At 36.3% G+C, this 25,407-nt stretch overlaps 1 protein-coding gene across 1 annotated transcript in view; it reads left to right on the top strand.

Annotated features, from left to right (window-relative positions):
- CSMD1 (CUB and Sushi multiple domains 1) overlaps positions 1-25,407 on the top strand; it is a 2,529,117-nt gene that overhangs the window by 2,172,304 nt on the left and 331,406 nt on the right. Inside the window, exon 40 of the mRNA XM_006866725.1 lies at positions 21,418-21,606. Within this exon, the coding sequence (XP_006866787.1) occupies positions 21,418-21,606 (189 nt within the window). The remainder of the gene's footprint in view (positions 1-21,417; positions 21,607-25,407) is intronic.

The raw sequence follows: 25,407 nt of genomic DNA, 5'->3' as shown, positions 1-25,407 counted from the left end.
TTTGGCAATTCTTTCAATGCATTTTGGACTTCCTCCCTGAGTATCATTGGCTCTTTTTCATATGGTACCTCTTGAAATGGAACAGTAACCATTTCCTTTTGATACAATGATTCTGTGTATTCTTTCTATCTTCTCTTGATGCATTCTGCATCATTCAATAATTTGCCCAGAGAATCTTTCAATAACAAAAGTCGAGGCTTGAATTTTTTCTTCAGTTCCCCCAGCTTGAGAAATGCTGACCATGTTCTTCCCTTTTGGTTTTCTAGTTCCAAATCTTTGCATATTTTATTATAGTGTTTGGTTTTATCTTCTCGAGCTGATCTTTGAAATTTCTGTTCAGCTCTTGGACCTCTTCAATTCTATTTGCTTTAGCTTCTCTATACTGGAGAGCAAGTTTCAGAGTCTCTTCTGACATCCATTTTGACTCCTATAAAGATTTAAAGTTTTGAAAATACTGTAAAGGGTTGCTATGTGTTGGAACTGACTCAATGGCACTTAAAAACAAGTGATTCCCAATACCATAATGTCTTCTTCACATGTAATACTCTTAACCTAAAATGTTCTTCATCCCCATTCACTTTATACATTAATAATTTACCTATAATATCACGATGTAGTCATTCTCTGATCACTACCAAAATACTACCAATAACACCCCAAAACCAACTGCTACCAACTCTATCCCAACTCATAGTGAACCTATAAGAAGTAGAACTGCTCCTTAGGGTTCCCAAAACTGTAAGTCTTTACAGGAGCAAAATGCCTCAACTTTCTCCTAGTTGGTGGGTTTGAACAAGGGGCCTTGTGGTTAGCAGCCTAATGATTTGTCCACCATGTCACCACTGTGGCTTTCTGATGAGTCAGATTGGGCTTAACCTCTCTAGTATGAAGCTCCTCAGTACTTTGTGCTTCTCTCTGTGTTGTTTACTGAACATTTTCCACCCTCCCCTCTCCCACACAAAGGTTAACAATATACTGCCTTGCTCCTTTAAGACTGAGTATTTTGATTTGTTTGGTTGATGAAATGTGAATAACTGACATTTGGGATAAAAGCTTTCAGAGAGAGAATTGGTTCACATTTCTCACTTTTTCTTATCACGTACTATTTAATGATGTTCAGGATACAATCAGCTTTGTCATTCTGAGTCACTTAGTGTGGTTTACCTAAGTAATGTCACTGAGTAACTTTCTGAGTGCCATTCCAAACTGCACCAAGGGAGAAAGATGAAGATTTCTGCTCCCAAAAGGATTTTCAATATTTTCATGAGTCAAAACTGACTCGATGGCACTTAACAACAAAAGTTTCAGAAATTAATAATAATTATGATAATGAAACATACTGTCTTAATCAAAGTCTTGGAATCACCTAGGTTCCATAGGAGTCCTGGTATAGTGCTGTAGGATAAGTGCTCGACCACAAAATCAGTTAGAAGTGCAAGATCAGTGGTTCAAACTCATTAGCCACTCCTTGGAAACCCTATACAGGTTCAGTATGGGTTGGAACTGGCTTGACGGTACTTAACAATGACGGTACTTAACAATGAGTTACTAGGGTTAGGAAACAGAGAATCTATCTTTATTTTATTCCACACCCGTTTTTAATTTTAAATGATTGAAACCTGACTCAAATTATCTTATGGAAAAAGTTTAAGTTGTCATTTGTTGTTAGATGCCATGGAGTCAGTTCTAACTCATAATGATCCTGGATAGGGTTTCCAAGGAGTGGCTGGTGAATTTGAACCATTCAAACCAACCTCACAGTCTAGCTCGTTAACCTATAGTGTCACACCAGGACTCTGAACGAAGTGGATAGATACTGGCTTTGTTCCACTTAGGTTACATAGAGAAGCCCTGGTGGCACAATGGGTTAAACACTGGGCTGCTAACCTTTGATCATCAGGTTGAACCCACCAGCTGCTCAATGGGAGAAAGATGAAGTTTTCTGCTTCTGTAAGGTTAACAATCTTGAAACCTGTATGGAACAGATCGTCTCTGTTGTATAGGGTTGCTATGAATCAGAATCACTCAGTGGCAGTGGGTGAGAAGGTTACATGGCTTGGAAAATGTGCTTGGCAGAATTCATAAGTGAGGGATGGTTTGAGAGGGAAAAAGCTATTTGTTTTAAATAAGGATTTGGAACAACAAAATAAATGCACAACTAATCTATTACATACACACATATTCCCCTCCAGTATAACTCATAATACTTAGTTCAAAGTTTAAATAACTATGTTGTTATTAAGTGCCATTGAGTTGTTTCTGACCCGTAGCGACCCTGTCTAGGGTTTCCAAGGAGTAGCTGGTGAGCTTGAACCACCGACCTTGCAGTTCAAACAACTTTGCAATCTGACACAGTAGCCCACAGTGTCACACCAGGACTCCAAAATAACTATATGTTGTTGTTGTTAAGTGCCTTCGAGTCGGTTCTGACCCATAGCAACCCTGTATAGGGTTTCCAAGGAGCAACTGGTGAACTTAACCACCGACCTTGTAGTTCAAATGGCTTTGCACTCTGATGCATTACCCACAGCACCACACCAGGAACATACAAAATAACGTTTAAACCTAATAGCAGAATAAGTTCAAGATATCTAATTTTGTTTCATAGTTTGTGGAATGAAATAACCACACATAAGTTGCAGAACCCTGGATATGAGGACAATTTAAATATCGATTTCACAAGACACTTGAAAGATTAACTTATTTATTTCAAGTTTTACGGCTGCTAAAGTAGCTTTGCCAAAAAATCTGAGTCAAATGTTCTCCATAACCACTTCTAGTGCATGTCATGAGAATCCAGATGTTAGTTGTGATTCTCTTGTCTCTTGCAGATCCAGGTATAATTACTCAGACACTCCAATTTCACAGCCTCTGATAATCAGAATCTTTCCCATGATTTATTTAGCAAACATATAGCATTTTCTAAAAGCTTTACAGGGATTCATTTTCTCATTTCTTACTGTTTACAGACTTATGAGGGTCAAACAATCATATCCTCTGCTACTACTAAAGAAAATGAAGGTCATTTTGACTTCGAGTGTCTTGGTCAAGGATTATTCAAATAGATGAACAGAGATTTTTAGTTCAGTACTCTGGAATTATGGGGTGGCACTGTTGGATAAGCACTGGACTGCTAACCACAAAGTTGGCAGTTCAAACCCATCAGCCACTCCTCAGAAACCCAATGCAGGGTTGTTATGAGTCAGAAGTGACTCAACAGTACTTAACAACAGCAACTCTGGAGCCAGAGTCTGTACTATGAACCTATACACCAATGCTCCTCAAAAACCCTATACAGGGTCACTATGGGTTGGAACTGACGTGATGGCACTTAACAACAACAACAATTCTTACACTGGAGTACTGGTATGGTGCTGCAGGGTAATGGGCTGGATTGCATGATCAATTTGAAATGCAAGGTCGGCAGTTCAAACCCACCAGTTGCTCCTTGGAAACCCTAAACAGGGTATCTATGGGTCAGAATTGACTCGACATCACTGAACAAAAATTCTTACACTATACCCTGTTAGCCTCCAAACTTTGCCTACCACTCACACTTTACACTTTCCTTCCCACATACCTTTCAAGAACTGCATTGAAGCCCAATCATGGGTCCATTCTCATCAAGTTGTTGTTGTTGTTGTTAGGTACCATGGAGTCAATACTGACTCATAGAAATCTTATACACAACAGAAACAAACACTGCCTGGGCCTGGGCCAACCTCACAATCCTTGCTATGCCTAAAAGAAGATCCTTTCATTTCTTCTATGTTAAAATGCTTTACTCTATCCCTTCATGATTTCCATCCTCACCTTACCCTCAATATCATAATATTATTCACCAGTTTTTCAGACCAGAGTCCCTGGTTCATGCAAATGTTGCTTATTGAAAGGTTGGAAATTTGAATCCACCTAGGTGGACTAGTCTGCTGTGGGTTAATGAGCCAAACTGCAAAGTTGTTTGAATGGCAATGTTGGCAGTTGAAGCTCACCAATTGCTCCTCAGAAACCCTATACAGGGTCTCTATGGGTCGGAACCATCTCGACTACACTTCATAACAACAACGAGTGACACTGTGGAGTCCTGGTATGGCACTGTGAATTAATGCACTGGACTGCAAAGTTGGATTGAACTACAAGGTTGGTGGTTTAAACTCAACAGCCGCTCCTCAGAATCCCTATATAAGGTCACTATGGGTTGGAATCGACTTGACAGTACTTAGCAACAACAACTGTGTCACCATGAAAGAAAATCTCGGATCTACTTGTGAAAAAAATCAGCCATTGAAAATACTGTGTAGCACAGTTCTTTGCTATGAGTCAGAAACAACTCAATAGTAACTTTCATTCATTTCTGCTCTAAGGCCGTGGTATCAATAGTCCCCAAAACTGGGTAGAGAAAGAGGTAGAGTTCAAAGCCCCAGATTTGTGTTGCTAGTGGACATTTGGAGTCCTGGTGTGGCATTTCAAGGTAATGTACTATCCACAAGGTCAGTTTGAACTGCAAGATCAACAGTTCAAACCCACCAGCCACTCTTTGCAAACCCTATACAGGTTTGCTTTGGGTTGGAACTGATTTGACAACCCTTAATAACAATAGCTGGTGTAGTGCTGTGGGTTAATACGCCAGACTGCAAAGCCATTTGAACTGCAAAGTTGGTGGTTCAAGCTCACCAGCTGCTCCTTGGAAAACCTATACAGGGTCGCTATGGGTCGGAATCAACTTGACAGCACTTCACAACAACAACCAATAACAACAACAGTAGTCATAGGAATCCCATCAAAATTCTCAACACAGGATTACTGTACATTCTAGTAAACACAGATTCATTCAGAACTGTTGTTATACATTTTAATTCTATTTGACTCACTGTCCAGCATATGACAGTAGTGTACAATATGTAAAAAACAAAGCAAAACTGAAAAACAAGGAGTGAAGAAGACTCCTCAATTGGCAGTGTCAAAGAAAATTCAGGCATGCATTATTAAGATTTTGGGAAAAATTATGTTAAATGGAAATTTCATCTTTATATAAATATTTAGCTAAATATGGATTAAAACCTTTCCTTTTTACTAAAAAATAAAATTTGATGGTGATCTATATAAGCAGCGCGCTTCTCTGAGCTTCTCCGTCTTTTCTTAATTTCCATCTATTTTACTTGCTAAGCTGTGGTAACAAATTATCACACGCTGGATACCTTACAAGATCAGAAATTTATTGTTTCACACTTCTCGAGGCTAGGAGTCAGGATTCAGGAGATTAGAAAGTTATTTTTCTCTCCAAAGGCTTTAAAGGAAGATTATCTCCTACCTTATAAAGACCCAATTTCAAATAGGTCGCATTCTCAGTTATGTGTGGTTGTTAAGTGCTGCCCCGTCAGTTCTAACTCATAGTACTCCTGTGTAGAGTTTTGGAGGAGCAGTTGGTAAGTTTAAACTGCCAATTTTGTGGTTCAAACTGACCTTGTGGTCCAGTGCTTTATCCTACAGTGCCATTCCTAGGGCAAGGCATTTTGAGGGTGAAGCCACAATTGATCACACTTACCTGCAGTAATTTAAAATTCAGTTTATAAGCTTACAGATTGAAATTGAAAGTGATTAGGTGACCGTCAAAAATAAAATAAAACTAATGTTATATAATCACACAGCTATCATCTACCACTTGTGGTGGCTTGTGTGTTGCTGTGATGCTGGCAGCTATCAGTGTTTTAAATACCAGCAGGTTCACCCATGGTGGATAGGTTTCAGCTGAACTTCCAGACTTAGACAAACTAGACAGAGAGAGAAGGAGACTATTTATGAATATTTAGCCACTGAAAACCTTATGAATGGCAGCAGAATATTGTCAGCTGTAATGCAGGAACACAAAAAGTTTATGAATAGAAGTAGGGTATTATTAAATATAGTGCAGAAGATGAGCCCCTCAGGTTGGAAGGCGCTCAGAATATGACTGGAGAAGAATTACCTTCTCCACAAATTGAATTGATACAGTGGCAGACGCAATGGGCTCGAGTGTAACAATTGTGAAGATGGTTACAGGACAGGGCAGTATGTTGTTCTGTTGTACATAGGGTCACTATGAATTGGAACTGACTCGTCAGCACCTAGCAATGACATAGCTATCGTATTTCTGAAATAATAAATACAAACTAATACAGTAGCATACTTTTTCAAGCTAGACTTAGAACAAATATTAACAATGTTAGAGAAGCACAAATGTCAACCAATGGCTTTTCCATGGCTGTTTTCTTGTTTCCAATTCCTATTTAAAGATACCTGGACTTAATTGAATTTTTATAACTGATGAAATCCTAATAAAGCTAATTTTTTTCTTCCATTATATTCATGCTTTTCTTCTTCAGCTTGTGTTGTTTTGTTTATTTGAAAGAAATTCTTCCTAATTTATGAAGGCATGCATAAAGTTTGTAATTTCCTAACTACTTTCAAATTTTATCATTACTTTCCTTTCCATAAATCTTAAGCAAACAGGAACCATGACAATAACAACAACAAAACAGAATAAAACAAAACAAAACAAAAAAACAGACAAAAAAAAAAAACAACAAAACAGAATAAAACAAAACATATAAACAAAAACTGAATATGTTTTTTAACACAAATATTTCAAGTCCTTCCATGTAGTATTGATATGCAGATTAAGTTAATGACTCTTTCAGGCAACACCTTGCATTTTAAAAGAAGTCTTTTTTAAATTCCTTTCTTTTCAATCTAAAAGTTTCCCTTTTGAAAATGCAGATCCATAATATTACCATGTTGCTGTTGTTAAGTGACATTGAGTCAGTTCAGACTCATAGCAATTCTGTATAGGGTTTCTGAGGAGTACCTGGTGGGTTTGAACCACTGATATTGTAGTTCAAATAGACATTGTGGTCCAGTGTTTTATCCTATAGTGCCACACCATCGACTTACATATTCATTTCTTGGGGCTACAGTAGCAAATTACCACAAAATAGCTTAATATCACAGAAGTGTATTGTTTGAATTCTGAAGGCTGTTGCAAATTTTCATGGTGATCCTACATGGTAACCCCCTGGGCAGAGTAGAACTGCTCCATGTTGTTGTTATTAAAGTGTTATTGAGCCAGTTCTGACTCATAATGACTCTGCATAGGGTTTCAGAGGAGCAGTTGTTGGCTTGGTTTTTGGGGTTAGCAGTCCAGTGATTATCCACACTGGAACTTCCATAAGGTTTGAAAAGTTACTACCTCTCACAAGCACATTGACTGGCCTATCTTCAGAGGAACATCTGGATGGGTTCAAGCCAGCAAACTTTTGACTAATAATAAAATGCTTAACCATTTACATAGTGCTAGTCACAAGATTAGTGGTTCAAACTCACCAGTTCTTCCTTGGAAATCCTATACAGGGTCACTATGATTGATGAAACAATTCAGGGTGTTGTAGCGCCATTCTCTTCCCAAAGAATCCATGGACAGATCTCTTGTCCCTTCGAGATTTTGGTAATATCAATTCTTTTACCTGTACATAGGTATGCGTATATCTCTCTGTGTTTCTTCTTTTTAAGGAAACCACTGATTTTGGATTAGTGAGATCATCCTATTTCAATATCATCTTAATTTAAGTAACATTTCAAAGACCCTATTTCCAAACAAGGTCATAATTACAGCTATTATTCTTGCTGCTGAGTGGTGTCAAGATGCAACTCATACAGATCTTATATAAGAGTTCTGAGAGCTACTGGTGAGTTAAAACTGTAAAAGTTGTAGTCCAGTGCTCGTCCTACAGAACCACACCAGAACTCCACATTCACAGATTTTGTTGCTGTTGTTGTTAGGTGCCATTGAGTTGGTACCGACTCATAACGACCTTATGCACAGCAGAATGAAACATCGCCCGATCCTGGGCCAACCTCACTACTGTTGCCACACTTGAGTCCATCAATGCTGTCACTTGGCCAATCCATCTCATTGGGGGTCTTCCTCTTTTTCTCTGACCCTCCACCTTACCAAATATCATATCCATCTCCAGCAATTGGTCCCTCCTGACAGTATGTCTGAAGTATGAGAGACAAAGTTTGGCCATCTTGGTCTCCAAGGAGCACTCTGGCTGCACTTCTTCCAAAACGGATCTATTGGTTCTTTTGGCATTCACAGATACCAGGGGTTAAAACTTCAACTTAGCTTTTTCTGGGAGAAACAATTCAATTCATGACATCATACAATCATTATCGTAAAAAGATAAGGCTTTCTGTTACCGTAAAGATTTACAACCTCGAAAATCCTATACAGGGTCACTATGAGTCAGAAACAACTCCACGGCATACAACCACCAACCAAATGAAATCATTATTTTATGATCCAAATTTTGTTATTTATTTAGTTACCAGGAAGAGAGTATTGTCTCTGCATGGTAAAAAGATCTATAAGACTGTGATGCAGAAAAAAGAAAAAAAAAATTAATGGTGAACTGTCTTTGTCCAGGTTCATTACTTGCTGAGAAAATGGATGCAGTTTGAATTGGTTTTCCATTATATAAACTGGTGTAGGCAAGTCTTGTCAAGAAATCTCAAAATTGGTGTTTCTCCTGTCACAACCTGTGGGTTGGTGCTTTAGCCTGACATACTTGTCTCTAGACACTTAGAAGCCATCACCGAGCAACCAGGGTTCAATGGTACTTCCTTCTTAGCACATGCTGTACACCATTGCAGCTTCAAGTAAAAATAAGTGTTTGAGAAGGGGGATAGGGTTATTGCAGCAACTGTAAGAATTAATGACAGCCTTGTTACACTTAGGATAAGCACTGGACTGCAAGATTATTTGGATTGCAATATTAGTGGTTCAAACTCACCAGTCGCTCCTTGGAAACCCTATGTAAGATCATTATGAGTTGGAACTGACTTGAGGGCACTTAACAAAGCAATATTTTTCTCTAAACCTGCAGAATTAGTTGTTTTCTGCAAGATCCATTGTGCTTTTCATGTACATAGATGTTTGCAAAGGTATTTATTTCAAATTCACTTTTAAAAAATGAATACAATAATTTTTTGTACTTGTACATACTTTTTAAAATGAAATGTCTGAAGGCTTCTAAATGTCAATCATATTCAGAAATCCATAGGTACACTGTACACTGGCGAATGAGGTCACAGCCAAAAATTCTACATCACTTTTTACCTTTTTCTCCTGTGATCCAAGGATTGCTTTTCACCTCCAATGTGGGAGTCTGCATTCAGACAAGAAATGAAGAAAGAAGTAAGGGGGGCGGAGAGGGAGAAAAGAACTTCAACCACCTATGAGGAAAAGATTCCTTGGGAGATATATCCAGTGACCCTTGCTTATGTTTAATTGGCAGATGATTCCTTGGTAAATAACCTTTTTGTTGTTGTTTTTGCTGCTGCTAAGTGCCACAGAGTCAGTTCTACCTCATAGTGATCCAATGTAGTTTCTGAGGAGTGACTGGCAAGTTTGAAATGTCAACTTTGTAGCTCAAGTAGACCTTGTGGTCTAGTCCTTTATCCTACAGCATCACACTAGCACTCCTGGTAAACACTCTTAGCTGGAAGAAATGTGGGAAATGTATGTTTTCCCCCCTCCCCGCCCCAAATCTGGGCATACTTTTTCTCAAAGAAAATTAAGGCTCTAGTCCTAAGGATAAAGGAACAAGTGATAGACAATGTGCTTCAGTAATACAAACTGACAAGTCTATAATCACATGCATGCATTTTACCTATGTTTTGAGATGACTTTTACATTTAAATTATTTCATAGGGAAATGATCAGCTGATATAAGGAACTAAGTAGTGCTCAGGAAGGTTTTAGACTTTTGGATTCAATTTAAAATCAAATTTGAATATTTAAAATATTTACAAGGAAAATTATTATAATTTATTTTAATGATATATTCATATAAACTGCAGAGTTTGAGATTTGGAAAAAATATAATAATAATTGAAGTTCTAATAAGTAGTATCATTCATAACAGAACCTAAAAAAATGTTTGGTTGCATTCTTTTTATGAGACTGGAGACTTTCAACATTTTTTGTTGTTTCATTTTTCCATGTTAGGCTTACAATATGTACAAACAGAATTGATTGTTTCTGTTATTTGTTAAAATATTGCGTCTTTTAAGTAACTGTCTAAATCTGATTAGATCAAACTATGAAAATGACCGATTATGGTCAAAGAGTTCTACCTGGAGAGAAACTTCATGTAGTGGAGAATAATGTCTGAGAGGTTTACAGAATTCAGACAGCTTGGAGTTTTGGTTGGGGCAAATTCATTTTGTCTTCCAGCTGCAATGTGAAGTCACTGATGGATTGTAAGCAAAAGAGACATTATTGAATCTTAAGGGTGAGTTGTAGGGGTAAGGTAACAAAAGTTGTTGCGGGCATCCAAAAGAGATGACTATTTTATCTTCAACACTTACTTCACTTATTGTATTGGCTGTATGTTCAAATTCAAATAAAAATTTGAATAATAAGGTAGACACATATCAACTTGGATGAATGGGAAATTTAAAAAATGTTTTTGAGTAGTATATGAATGTCTTGCTTTTCTTTCACATTTTTTTTTTTTTTTAATATCTGGTCCCATCCCCTTCCTTATTTTATCTAAGTCTTAATTTCTCTAATAAGTTTTAGTCTTGAATCTATTCAAGGAGCCCTATGGTTCAGTGGCTAGGTATATTTGCAAAAGATTGAATTTTTTAATTTATCATCTTAAACTTGGATATTACTTTTTATTAACTTGGTCCTAAAATCTGATTCAATGAGAAAAAGTAATATAATTTTGTATCACTAACTATATAAGGGAGTCCTAGTGTGGTGCTGTAGGATAAGCACTGGGCTGCTAACCATAAGGCCAAAGGTTCAAACCCACTAGCCGCTCCTAGGCAACCCTATACAGAGTTGCTATGAGTAGGAACCAATTTGATAGCATTTAGCAATAACCATATAAACTATCATTTAAGTTTTCCATATCATTTAAAAACAAATTATTTTGAGAGAAGTCTCCAGGATTTTGAATATACTTAATATTGTAATATAAATGTATTTCTTTTATTTCATAATAACACTAAAAATCTCAAATACAAGTTTCCATGCAAGCACTATCGTCTATTTTTGCAATTATGTCTGATTTTATATAATTTCTAAACTCTATAGTTCAAAACCATGTGTTTTGTTTTCTTTCTTTGGGTATTTCCTACATAGGATCATTAAGACTGTATCTGCATAGCTTCAAAAGTTGAAAATTGAGTCAGTGTACTAAGAGTGATGTAACAACAACAATAAAATCCACCCAAAATGTCTATTTTGGAATCATCTAAACCAAAGTTTATAAAGTTGTGTTTGGCTTGCAAACTAATACTTTAAAAATGAATTGCTAGTATTTTGAATTAGACTTTTCATAATTAATAAAGTACACATATATATGCTTTTCCTTTTTCTCTGCCATTATCAAAATCTGGAAGCATTCAGTGAACATTCTTAGCATTTCCATATGGGAACAGTCAGCTGAAGGGGCAGAGTGAAAGTCCCTTTCAGGGCAGGAAAGCATTTATCTAAGTTTAAAATAAATTAGATTTGATATTAAGAGAATTCCCTAAGCAATATTTATATTTTTTGAATTATAAGCTGTGAATCTTCTAAAACAGAGATATAAGGACAAATTCAATGAAATAGAATGAGGAAATGAGTTTTTGGTGTTCTGATTTCTGATAAAGAATCATATGTGACTGGGTTTTACATATTCAAGTGTTTGCCATTTTACAAAATTCATAAATTGGGAAAAGGCACAACTGATTTGTAAGTCATATCAGCATTTTGAAGTTCTACTTGTGACTTGTAAGTTAAGTATATCATTAATAACACATAGAAAGATACATAAATCATGCAAATACTTCTTGTCATTCTGAGTGATGTCTATGTTGTACACTTTTTCTTAAACCATGCCATTTATTTATGGCTATATAAAGGTTAAAAATGCTACTAATAAATGTAGCTGTCTAAAAGTTAAATTACTCACACAGAACATCAAAAATGCAAGATATAGGACTTTGTTAAATAAAATGAAGTTCATGTATCCTATTTCTAACTCAAGCCTGGAAAATGGATGATGGTACAAAGATATTTATCAACTAATTAGATCTTAGTCAGAAAATATAATAGAGATTATAAAGATGCCTACATGATTTCATTGGTAGTCACATTAAGTGCCTGTAATTTAAACACTTGACACAAATATTACTGAAGATTAATAGATGTGAATAACAATTATTCTCCCAGATGTAACAAGAGAAAGCCTCTATGAAAGATAGTGCTGAGTTTGGTAACTTTCTGTGCCTTATCCAACACTTGTGTTGTGTAGGGCTTCGGTACTTAAAATTTTCATAATGCTTCATGATTTTGAAATAATAATGTTAGCGACTTCCTTTTTCCTTTTAGTCTTTTTAATTTAAATTTGGCATTTGAATATGTTGAATATTTTCTCTTTTCCTCTTAGAAGAGGATTGTTCAATACCTAACATCTTAAGTACAATATTAAGTCTTTTAACTATAACTAGTAAAACATCTTTTTTTTTTTCAAAATCCCCTTGTTTTTCTCCTTCCTTTTGCTATATCTTCTAAACATTACTTTAAAATTGTTATAGGGTGTGTTAATTTTGCTTATGCATCAATATAATCATAAAGCTGCTGAATTTTATGTGAATTAAATTTATGAGCAAATAGGCTCTAGTTTGTATATACCAATTTTTCCCTCTTAGGAGAAGAAGCAATTAAATGTCTTTATGTAAATGAGTAACTGAAGAATTCTTTCTAACTTATTGTATGACTGCAGCTACTGTTTCATATAAATTACATTCATATATGAAATTGATGTGCTTCTAAAACTGTGTTACTGTTTTTCTTTCAACATGATGTTCTGCAAATTTTGAATTAACTGCAAAAAAAAAAAAAAAAGAGGACATAAGATTATTCTATCACTTTTTACCTATCTACATAGATGAAACAAGCGCTATACCTGAGATTCTTTATAAAGAAAGCCTAAAACAATGAACAAAAAATTACTACACCAATTTTCATTCCTTCTAGGGTATCCTTTTTCAAGTTAGAAACTAACTGCCATCAAGTCAATTCCAACTCATAGTGAACCTACAGGACCGAGTAGAACAATTCCATAGGGTTTCCAAGAACGTAACCCTTTAATAGAGTAGAGAGTCTCCTCTTCCTCCCAAGGAGTGGCTGGTGTGTTTAAATTTAGCTCAGTACTTAGCACTGCAAGATTTTGAAAAACTGTCTACAATTATGGTGATTTTAATGATTTATGAACTAGTTTCTAAGAGACTTGGATTCAGATCTTAATAGTTGACCAATTCTTCTTTGTAAGAGCATATGGATTTGCTTTTCCTTTTATGGCTTGCTGTCAGTAAAAGTAACAACTTCAACCACCTTGTCATAGATTGAATTGTGCTCTCCCAAAAATATGTGTCAACTTGGTTATGCCAAAATTCTCCGTGGTTTGGCGGTTGTGCAATGATGTAATATGGTAATTGTGCAATAATGAAATCATTCGCCATGATGTGATCTGATATGATCAGCCAATCAACTTCATTGTAAGGGTTTTTAAATGAATTGCAAAGCCCTTAACTCAACTCACAACCCTAATTTGATATAAGGATAATTTCCCTGGAATGCAGGATGCATCATCTTCTATTTTCTAAAAGATAAAAGGAGAGGGAATGGAGCAGACAAAAAGGGACCTCAGTATCACCAAGAGCAAAGCAGCCTTTGGATTCATGATCCATGTGCGGAGAACCTCCTATAGCCAAGGAAAACTTGTTGCCAAGACACAGAAATCTCCAAGGAATGCCAGACTCACAAATAGTGAAAGTGGACAAGGCCCTTCCCCCAAAGCCAACAGAGAAAGTCTTCCCCTATGTTGGCACTTGGAATTCATACACCTAGCATCCTAAAATGTAAGAAAAACATTTATGTTTGTTAAAACCATCCACTGGTGGCACTTCTATTATAGCAGCAGTAGATAACTCTCTAAACTCAACTGATAGCAACCCTGTAAAGGGTTTCTAAGGCTGTGAATCTTTATGGGAGCAGAAAACCTTTATCCTTCAGAGCACCTGGTAAGCACCTGCCTTACAGTTAGCAGTCCAGTGTTGATCCTACAGCACTACTAGGACTTATTAGTAGAAAACTAGGAAACACCTATTCTCATAAGAGACCTATGTCTTTGAACCCATAACCTTTGATACTTATTCTGAATGTGCCACTAGATATATCTTCTAGGTCAAGGTGACTTTGTATGCCCACATTCCACTTACTATTTTTGACATACTTTTAAAGAAACACACTCTAAGCTTTGGCAAAGAGGAGTCCTGGTGGCATAGTCATTTAGTTAGTCACTGCTAACTAAAAAGTTGGCAATTTGATCCCACCAGTCGCTGTGTGTGAGAAATATGTGTAGTTGGCTTCAGTAACTATTGCAGCCTTGGAAACCCTATGGGGAATTTTACTCTATCCTGATGGATTCAACCCTCTGAGCTTTTGTTTAGTAACCTGATGCTAAACCATCACACTACCAGGGCACCTTGGTTCTCTTAAAGCATAGGTATATTTAGTTCTCTTTCACAAATGAATAAAAGGATCACCTGAAGTTAAAGTGTTAAGTCCAAGATCTCACAACCATTATGTGCGGAGACCTTTGTCTCCTCAGTAGCCAGTTTCAGGAGTTATCTCGGTGTGTTCGAAAGTCCGTGCCCCTTGTTTATCTTTTTATTTCTGTCTTCTTGCTCTACCGCTCTTCAGCTTCTTTTCTGGCTCTTGTTTAGAGACATTATACAAGTGAACTATAAGAGAATATGTATCTTGTTTGAAACAACTTAGTGGTACTTCTTTATGGTTGTTGTTGTTATGTGCCGTCAAGTCAGTTCCGACCCATAGTATCCCTAAGTAGGGTTTCTGAGGAGCAGCTAGTGAGCTTGAACCACTGTAAATTGTGAATTGAGTGAAAGTTTATAGGGCAGATCATCAGTTTAACATTCATATACTTTGTTTCATTACAATGGTTAAAATCCCCTCCATGTACCATCAGTTAACAGTATTTCTCTCTATTCATTTTAGCTCTTTTTTTTTTTTAACACTCAGGCATATATAATAATTTACACCACCAAAGAGCACATTCTGCAAGTCTGCCTCCTGGCCACCCGCTCTCAGTCCCTCTCTACCCATGAATCTAGAGTCCTCAGCTGCTCCCTCTCTCCATGTTCCCATCTCTGCCTCCATCTCTGGTGTCACTGCTTCTCTGGATAAGGTCTTGCATTCCGCTTGTGCTCTTGTCCCTTGATGGTCCGAGGGTCCTCTGTTTCTGGACTGTAAGATTAACTACTCCCCCATTTTTGTTACAAAACCTCTACCTTTACAACTGTGACAGTCACTATTACTCATGATAATAATAATTACTCACCACTATTGAATCATAAGAATCTTATCCCCATCTCTTTTCACCAGACCCATCTAAACAAGATGAAAACTAATCAGTGGGGACTCTATCTTCCCCAACATGCTCTTAAAGTAAACTCCCTCTTGAAATCTTGTAAGTAAGTCACTTTGAGCCTTTATCACCCCCTTATTTTAGGTAGCCAATGTCTAAGTTGCCCATCCTTATCTACACTGTATACAGAGGGGATAGCATTGATACTTGATGTGAAGACTCCTTCCCTCTCTGTTGGTATTTTGATCTACTACCTCCAGGAGTATAGGTCAAGTTCATTAAATTCTAGCAATTTACCCTCATTTCCTTTATCAATGTTTTTAATCTTCGGCTAGTCGAGTTCTGATTATCAAGCCATCAAGGCTAGGTAATAGGTCAAATGTGTACCCTCTGTAAGTTTAGGTGATCTTGTGTGTCTCCCCTCACTTTACATCCACTGAATGCTTCACTCTCAGCTCTAGCCCTCTGCGGCTATGTCCTTGTCCATGGGCTCAGGTGTCCCCAGGTCTCACCACACTGTGGACCAACCAACCCTTCCTCTTCTTTCTCTCATCTCCCGGTCAACAAGAGTCTATGGAACGTGGTTGAACTCAGCCCATTTCTTCATTGCTGCCTTTCTCCTCTCTTCACTCACCGGTAGACCAATGTGGTCACCAGCAAGCTTACAGGCCAGCAAGCTTACATGCCTTATATGTATTCCCTTTGAATTTCAGTCTTAGAGGGGGGTTTGTTCTGAAGGGACTTCTTGCTTGCCTTGATGACTTCCCAGCAAACAACTTGCTTATTCTTGTAGTAGCCAGTCATATTGCCATTTATGTTTTGGGTTTTTCCTGATGATCTTTCTTTGAAGATGTATCTTCTGTCACTCTAGCTGTTCCAGGCTGGTCTGCTTGTCCTTTCTAGTGGGAATGTCCCACCTCAGAGGCTTCTGGATGGGCCTCAGGAAGTTCATGTACTTTTAATATTATTCTTCAGCACCATAATTCAAATGCATCAATTCTTTGGTCTTGTTTACTCATTTTCCAAGTTTCACATGCATATGAGGATATTGAAAATACCATGGATTGGGTCAGATAGACATTAGCCCTCAAACTGATAGCTTTGCTCCTTAACACTAAAGGTCTTGGCCTAATGCAATATGTCATCTGGTTTCTTAACTGCTGCTTCCATGAGTATTGTTTATGGATCCGAGCAAAATGAAGTCTTGGAAAGCTTCATTTTTTTTCTCCATTTATTATGATGTTGCTTATGGTCCAGTTGTGAAATTTTATGTTTTCTTTATAATGAGGTGCAAACCATACTGAAGGCTGTAATCTTTGATCTTCATCAGTAAGTACTTTAAGTCATATTCCAGCATGTAAGGTTGTATCATCTGCATATTACAGGTTGTTAGTGAGTCTTTCTTCAATACTAATGCCATGGTATTCTTTATATAACCTAGTTTCCTAATTTATTTGTTCAGCATGCAAATAATTAAACAAGTGTGGTGAAGGAATACAACAGTGGCACACAGACTTCCTAATTTTAAACCATTCAGTATCCACTTGTTCTGTTCAATCAACTGTCTCTTGGTCTGTGCTCAGGTTCCTCATGTTAAATGTTATGGAATACCCATTCTTTGCAGTACTATCAATAGTTTGTCACAGTCTGCACAATCAAAAGCATTTCTTAGTCAATAAAGCACAAGTGAACATTTTTCTGGTATTCTCTACTTTCAGTCAAGATCCATCTGACATCAGCAATGATGTGATTAGTACCTTGTCCTCTTCTGAAATTAGCTTAAATTTCTGGCAGTTCTCTGTTGATGTACTGTTGCAACCATTTTTGAATTACCTTCAGCAAAAATTTCCTTGTATGATATTATTTATATTGTTGGAAGATACCCACCTCTCTTTGGAATGGGCACTGTTATGGGTCTCTTCCAATCAGTTAGCCATGTGGCTGTCTTACAAATTTCCTAGCATATATATGAATGAGTGCCTTCAAGCTGCATCTGTTTGTTTAAGATTTCAATTCTATTTCATCAATCACTGGAGGCTTCTTTTTCCACAGTACCTTAATTGCCACTTGAAGTTTTTCCCTTAGTAGTACCACTAGTTCTTAATCATATGTTAACTCTTGAAATGGTTAAACATCAACTATTCCTTTTTTGTGTATTGACTGTGTATTTCTTCCATTTTCTTTGTTGCTTTTTGTCTCATTCAAAAACTTCCCATGTCATTGTTGGTTTTCAGTGCCTTTGAGTTGGTTCCGACTCATAGCAACCCTGTATAGAGTTTCCAAGGAGTGGTTGATGAGTTTGAACCACCAACCTTGCTGATCAAACAGATAAAAGCACTTGCGGTCAAGTGATTTATCCCACAGCACCACACCAGGCCTCTATTTTGCCTATAGAATCCAATATTGAAAGTCACGGCTTGACTTTTTTTCAATTCCTTCAGCTTAAGAAATGTTGAGTGTGTTTTTCCCTTTTGGTTTTCTAACTCCAAATGATGATCTCTTCCAGTCTGCCTCTTGCTCTGCATTCGCTGGTGATATTGACCTTTTCCACTGTGTCTTCCCAGATATTTATCATTTTTATTTCTGTTCATTCCATTTGGTGAGATCCATGTATATATTTTCTTTTATGTTGCTTACAAAATATATTGCAATGAATAAATTATTGGCCTTGATATCATTCCAATTTTAAAACTACTGACCCTTCCTCTTTGTTTCCAATGTTTGCATTCTAATCATCAGTAAATATCAGTACATCTTGATTTCATGCTTGATCAATATTATACTGAAGAAGTTAGTAGAATTCTTTAATTTATCATCACATGCTTTAGTGGTTGTTGTATAATTTTTTAAATATAGTAGTAATATTTGTTCTTCCATGTAAGCATATGGATATTATCCTATCACAGATAGCATTGTTCTTCAAGATAGATTTTGAAATGTTCTATTTGACAAAGAATGCGACACCATTCCTCTTCAATTTGACTTTCCCAGCATAGTAAACAATATGATTGTTAGATTCAAAATGCCCAATTAATGCATTTTATCTTACTAATGCCTAAGATATTGATGTTAATGTGTTCCATGTCTTTTTTGATAATTTCCATTATATTCCTGGATTCATACTTTTTGCATTCCATGTTGTATTTGTTAATGGATATTTATAGCGGTTTCTCCTCATTTTGAGTTGTGTCCCATCAATAAATGAAGATCCCAAATTGCTTTCTCTATTATGTCATTATGGTCAACTCTACTTTGGGGAGGCAGCTTTTCCTCAGTCTTATTTTGAGTGCCTTCTCATCCGTGTGCCTTAGAACTAATTTTCCAGCACCATGTCTTTGCTGCTATTCATATTTAATCTTCTAGTACCATATTTGACAGTGTTTTCAGTGGCTAAACTTTCAGAAGTAGTCTGTCTCAGTCTACAAGCCCCACTAAAACCTGTCAACCATGTTTTACCCTGCTGGTATTTAAAATGCCCATTGCATAGCATCCAGCATCACAACAGCGTGCAAGCCGCCACAGTATGACAAACTGATGAATGAGGCTATACTATTACCCTAATGTTAACAGTTTGCTTAATATCCATTTGTTTTGCACTTTTTGTATTTTCACCAATTTTGCATATGCCAACATATTGTTTCATTGATTTTAATCTCCTTCTCTTTCACCCCTCTTTATTTCATGCAATTAATGCTGATGTGTAAAATCTAAACTCTGGAGAAAGTACAGCATAAATCAGAGAATATTTGTTTTTAAAGCATTTATTTTAAAAATTCAATTTCTTTATTCACCATCAATAGATTTCCTGGTTGTACAAACTAAATTGGGATTTCCTTTTAACCTAATATTCCACATGAAAGGTCTCTCTTGCGATGACTAACATCCTTCATATAATTACTCCAGTTTCAGTTGATTTTGAGGAGGATAATGAATGACCTCTTGTTCTTTCTAAACTGATTGTGAATAGTCTGGTACTGAGGGTCATCTGTCTGCTTTCAGCAGTAATATATAACTAGAGAAGCTGAGCAGTTTCCTCTTGACTTGGTTCTTCAAAACAAGGGCTTTTTATTTTATTAGAAGTGAGTTCCTAGTCATCTTCATGTATAATGTTGTTGATGTTAAGTGTTGTTGAATTGGTTGCATTTCATAGCAACTCTTTATATAGTTTTCAAGGAGCAACTTGTGGACTTGAACTGCTGACCTTGAGGCTAGCAGTCCAATGCTTATCCTACAATACCACACCAGAACCCCTTATGTTTAATAGTGTTCTCCAAAGGTTAAAAGATATTGTAGTGGACTTCTATTATTTTATTTTAAATGTTTTATTGTGAATTATGTGATAGTTTACATGGGAGAACATTAGCTTTACATTCATCCTATCATATATCATTTCATTGCCATGGTTACAATGCATGCATCATCAACCAACCACAGGGTATACCCTGCTAGCCTGTCTCACCTTCCCCTCCCAGTTGTCAGCACACAGCTCCTCTCCTTCTTTGGGTCTAAAGTCCCCAGATGCTCCATCTCTCCATGTCATCATCTCTGCCTCCATCTCTGGTGTCACTGCTTCTCTGGGTAGGGTCCCGCTCTCCTCTCTTCTCCCTTGATGGTCCCAGGGACAACTTCTATTATTTTTAATTATTCATGCCCTCTCCACAAGAGTGTTGTGGGCTGTCCAGTCAGTTCTGGTTCCGTGATCCTATAACAGCAGAATAGAGCAGTCGCACAGTGTTTATAGGTTAGAATGTTTATGAAGCTTCTGGTATGGTGCTGTAGAATAAGCACTGGAGTGCTCGCCACGTGGTCAGAGGTTCAGACTACCAGTCCCTCCTCAGAAAGTCTATACAGGGTCACTGTAAATTAGAATCAATAAAACGGCACATAAGAACAACAACAGCCTAAAGCCTAAAGGAAGCAGATCACCAGGATTTTTCTCCTGCCAAACTGCTGGTGAATTTGAAATGCCAACCTACAGGTAGCAGCTGTGTGCTTTAATGTTACATGCTTTATTCAGCTGAAGGATATTATGATATCAGGAGATCTCATCTAATTTATGGATTATTTACCTCAATAATTTATGGGTAAATTTTGAATCACAGACTGCAAATAGCATTTATTATATATCACCCTGCCTAGAATTTATTCTCTAGGGTACACAAAACACTTAATGACAAAACACAATAAACTATATGTTATGAAAGATTATACTGACGGTAATTGCCATCTAAATGATTCTGCAGGGTATGATTTTTTTTTTCAATGAAAAAAATTTAATGGACTATAATTTCCTATTTATTTATATTGCACAATTAAGTAAACAAAATAAAACAAAATAAGACAACTGCATATTTCTTAGTCAGAAATATTCAGAGTGGTGTTGTATTGGTCTTTTTAATTAAAAAGGGATTATTAGGCTATACTCACCAGGAATTTATTAATTATTTCTCTATATTATTATTTTTTAAATTTGATTCTCCTCATATATTTTCTTTCCAAGCTAAGCGCTGTCAACTTCCTTTTTGGTATATGCTATATTATTTTTGAAGGACACAATAAAAGTTCATCAAATACAAGATATTATAAATTCATCAAATGCAGATTATTATAATTCTGCTGTTGTCGTTAGGTACCATTGAGTCGGTATTGACTCATAGCAACCCTTTACACAATAGAACGGAACACTGCCTGATCCTGGGTCAACCTCACAAATGTTGCCACGCTTGAGCCCATTGATGCTGCCACTTTACCAATCTAATATTAATTATATTTTTTCTCTGTCCAAATGATGATTGGCAATTTGGAACTGACATTGTTGAAAAGCTTTTAAAAAGCCATATGTGATCATATTTATCCCTCAAATTCTTAATTATTTTAAATTTATGTGTATGGATAACTTTGTATTTTGTTTTGCTTGTGTTTTTTTTTTCAGCCTATGAATTACAGAACTGCCCAGATCCTCCTCCATTTCAAAATGGATACATGATCAACACAGATTATAGCGTGGGACAATCGATATCGTTTGAGTGTTATCCTGGGTACATTTTAATAGGGCATTCAGTCCTCACTTGTCAGCATGGAATCAACAGAAATTGGAATTATCCATTTCCGAGATGTGATGGTAGGTTAATACTGTTTTTTGGGAGCAATTTAATTATATATCTATATAGCTATTGTTGTTGTTTTTAGGTGCCATTGAGTCAGTACCAACTCTTAGCTACCCTTTGCTCAACAGAACAGAACACTGCCTGATCTTGGGCCAACCTCACTATTGTTGCCCATTGATGCTTCCACATTGACAATCCATCTCACTGAGGGGGGTCTTCCTCTGACCCTTCACCTTACCAAGCATGAGATCCTTCTCCAGTGATTCATCCTTCCTGACAATATGTCTGAAGTATGAGAGATGAAGTTTGGCCATCCTGGGCTCCAAGGAGCACTCTGGCTGCACTTCTTTCAACACAGATCTATTGGTTCATTTGGCAGTCCATGGCACTTTCAATATTCTCCTGCAACATCATAACTCAAAAGCATCAATATATGCAATGCATTAAATCTTATATGAATATATTCAAGAATTTAGTAATTAATTTAACAAACATTTATTGAGAAGCTATTTATTAAACTCATTCTATTTGGTATTTCAGAAATATACCATCTCCTAACAGGTGGGAAACAAACATACACAAAGTCTTTGACTTGAAGTCATTATAAAGATAACAAAATAATAAACATAAGTAATTATAATACAATGCCACAAAAAATAGAATACTCATATATTAAAGAGTGATTGTGGAAATTTTTATTATCCTTGTAAGATTTTGCATTACATCAATTTGTGGGTTTAGAGGGGGAAAGGATATTATTAATTTTAAAAAAATACTTTTATTATTTTAACTTTTACACTATTCATGCATTGTTGTTGCTGTTAATTGCCACAGAGTCAATTCCAACTCCCAGTGATCCTATGTAGGGTTTCTGAGAAGTGGCTGGTGAGTTTGAACTGCCAATCTTGCTGTTCAAATCCCCCTTAAGGTTGAGTGTTTATCCTATGGCACCACACCAGGACTTTTAAACTTCAGATAATTAATTTCATCTTTTTAGTAGGGTTCAAAGGGTATGTATTCTTTTACTACTCAGAAATAAAGAACATTCCTGAATAAAAGAAATATGTAAACAAAGACATGATATAGGAACAGTCTTAAAAGGAAAAGGAAAAATGTAGTTTATAATGTAGGGATATCATAGGAGACATTTCAGGTCAGCTTAATGGGGCTTTCTGATGTGGGATGATCTGGACTCATTGAATGCCGCTATTCCTGGTATAGCACCTTAGGATGAGCACTGGACCACAAGGACGGTTTGAACTGCAAGGTAGGCAGTTCAAAGTCATCAGCTACTCTTCAGAAATCCTATACCAGGGTCTCCATGAGTCGGAATTGATCAGATGGCACTTAACAACAATAATTCAGAGAAAGGATCAGTATCTCGAAAGTTCTGTGTGGCTACCTAAGCTCTCATGATTATTAGAAAATTTTGTATTATCAAGTTAAAATGAACAAGGCAAGCACTTTGTTTATGAACAATGCAAATATAGCAGAAAAGTTGCTATAAATCTAATATTATAGCACTAAAAAATACAGCATCTTTGAATATAAAAAATATGAAATGACCAACTCTGAATCTTTGAAATGCTAAATACTTATATCCATGGGGAGTAAAGGATATTAATCTAGCTATGCTTGAATTTCTACTAAAGGGGTTAAAAAAAAAAAATGAATGAGAAGCAATGCATGAATCAGTACACTTTTTAAAGAAAAGTTTTAATTTTTTTATTTCCATTCTCTATCATTACTGCCCTTGTGTGACACTGTAAGATAAACACTGGACTGCTAGCCACAAGGTCTACAGTTCAAATCCATGAGCCTTGGAAGCCTTATGCAGGGTGGCTATGAGTTGGAACTGACTTGATGGCAATTAACAACAGCTTAACATGTCATTATAAAAATAAGTACCAGAAAAAACTGAAGTGTAGTTTTGAAACCTTAATCTTGGTCTGATACATATTTAGTTACATACAAACATATAATTAAAAAAATGAATTCTGGTAGCGTAGTGGTTACGAATCGGGCTGCGAACCGCAAAGTCAGCAGTTCTAAACTGCCAGCTGCTCCGCGGGAGAAAGATGAGGCTTTCTGCTCCGGTAAAGATTTATAGCCTCGGAAACCCTGTGCAGGGTCCCTATGGGTCGGAACCGACTCGACGGCACTTAACAACAACAACAACAATTTTATAAAACTAAGTATCTTGTTGTTAAGTGCTGTTGAATCAGTTCTAACTCATAGCCACCCAGTGTAGGATTTATAAAGTTATAACTCTTTGCTGGAGCAGAAAGCCTAATCTTTCTCCAATAGAGAGGCTGGTGGGCTCAAACTGCCAAACTTGAGGTTCACAGTCCAGTATTTATCCTACAGAGCAAACACGCTTTAAAAATTAAGTATGCTGTTGTTTAGTGCCTTCGAGACAGTTTCGACACAAAGTAAATGAGTTAAATCCTAAATTGTTTCTAAATTGTTTTTATCCAGTTGGTTCTGATTTATGCTGTTGTTGGCAAATGCTATTGCATTGGTTCCAACTCTTAGCAACTCAGTATAGGGTTTCCGGAAACATTTTGCAGTTTAGGCTGAACTCATTTTTAAATGATAGATACTTTGGCTTGATGTAAATCATGGAGTCAAGTATTTAATTTTCTTTCCTTATTTATTTCTAAGGCCAACTACCCATTATAAAAATAAAATTTCCAACATGCAAATAGTTTGTTAATTTGTCTACAATACAATATATGAAATCCTTCAGGGTTATAGAATTGGTTCTAGTAACATCATGACATGAAATACTTTTACCATTATATCTCCCTTCATACCAATATCTCACGACAGAATAAAAACCAAAACATAAAATTCATAAAATTAAGCAGAAGGAATGATTTTCAAACAAATGTCATTTTACCTACAAAGGTTATATTTCCTTATAAAAAATTGAGTTTGGGTTTCATATGATGACTGGGCTATTCAAGCTGTTAAGTGTTCAGACAGATTATGGCTAAATCCTCTACAGGGAGAGCAGCAAACTCTGTTTACAATCCAATACTCTATCTTAAAATTTCTTTTATTAAACCACAGTTGTTTTTCTTTTCAGTTTTATAGTTAGAAATAAAGGGCAAATATACTGAAAAACAAGCTTGAAAATTCACAGCTTTGTAGACTTTATAAGAATCATAGAGAAAAATGTTGATGTTTTGAACTTCCAGGCATCTTTATTAAAACCTAGTCAATTCAGATAATTAACATTGAAGAATCCTTAGTCTTAGAACATCAATCTAGAAACACACTTTATATATACGAAAAGCAAAATTATATTCATATGCTGAAAATAGTTATGCTATTACTTACAGAAGAATCTATTATGTAAAATTAGTATAGTGACCCTGTAGGAAGAGCACTGGAGTGCTAACCACAAAGTCAGTGGTTCAAACACCACAGTCTTTCCTTGGAAACCTTACATAGGGTTACTATGAGTTAGAACTGACTTCTCAGCACTTAACAACAACAACAACATACCGTATGTTTAGGGCACATTTGAAATTAGATGTTGTTGTTGTTGTTTAGTACTGTCGAGTCGATTCTGACCCATAGTGACCCTGTGTAGGGGTTCCGAGGAGCAGCTGGTGAGCTTGAACTGCCGAACTTGCAGTTCTAATGACTTAAAATTCAGACATTATTTTAACCAATAACATAATTATTCAGAAGTTTTAGTTTTAAAACAATGGTTATAATTTCTAAAATATGATTAAGAAACTGATTTATTAATTTGCTTAAATATGCATGTACACATAAAAATATAGTCCAAAAACTTTTTGTTG

The sequence above is a fragment of the Chrysochloris asiatica genome, unplaced genomic scaffold (genome assembly GCF_000296735.1).
Source record: "Chrysochloris asiatica unplaced genomic scaffold, ChrAsi1.0 scaffold00095, whole genome shotgun sequence".
Lineage (NCBI taxonomy): Eukaryota > Metazoa > Chordata > Mammalia > Afrosoricida > Chrysochloridae > Chrysochloris > Chrysochloris asiatica.
This window is presented reverse-complemented; position numbering and strand designations above follow the sequence as displayed.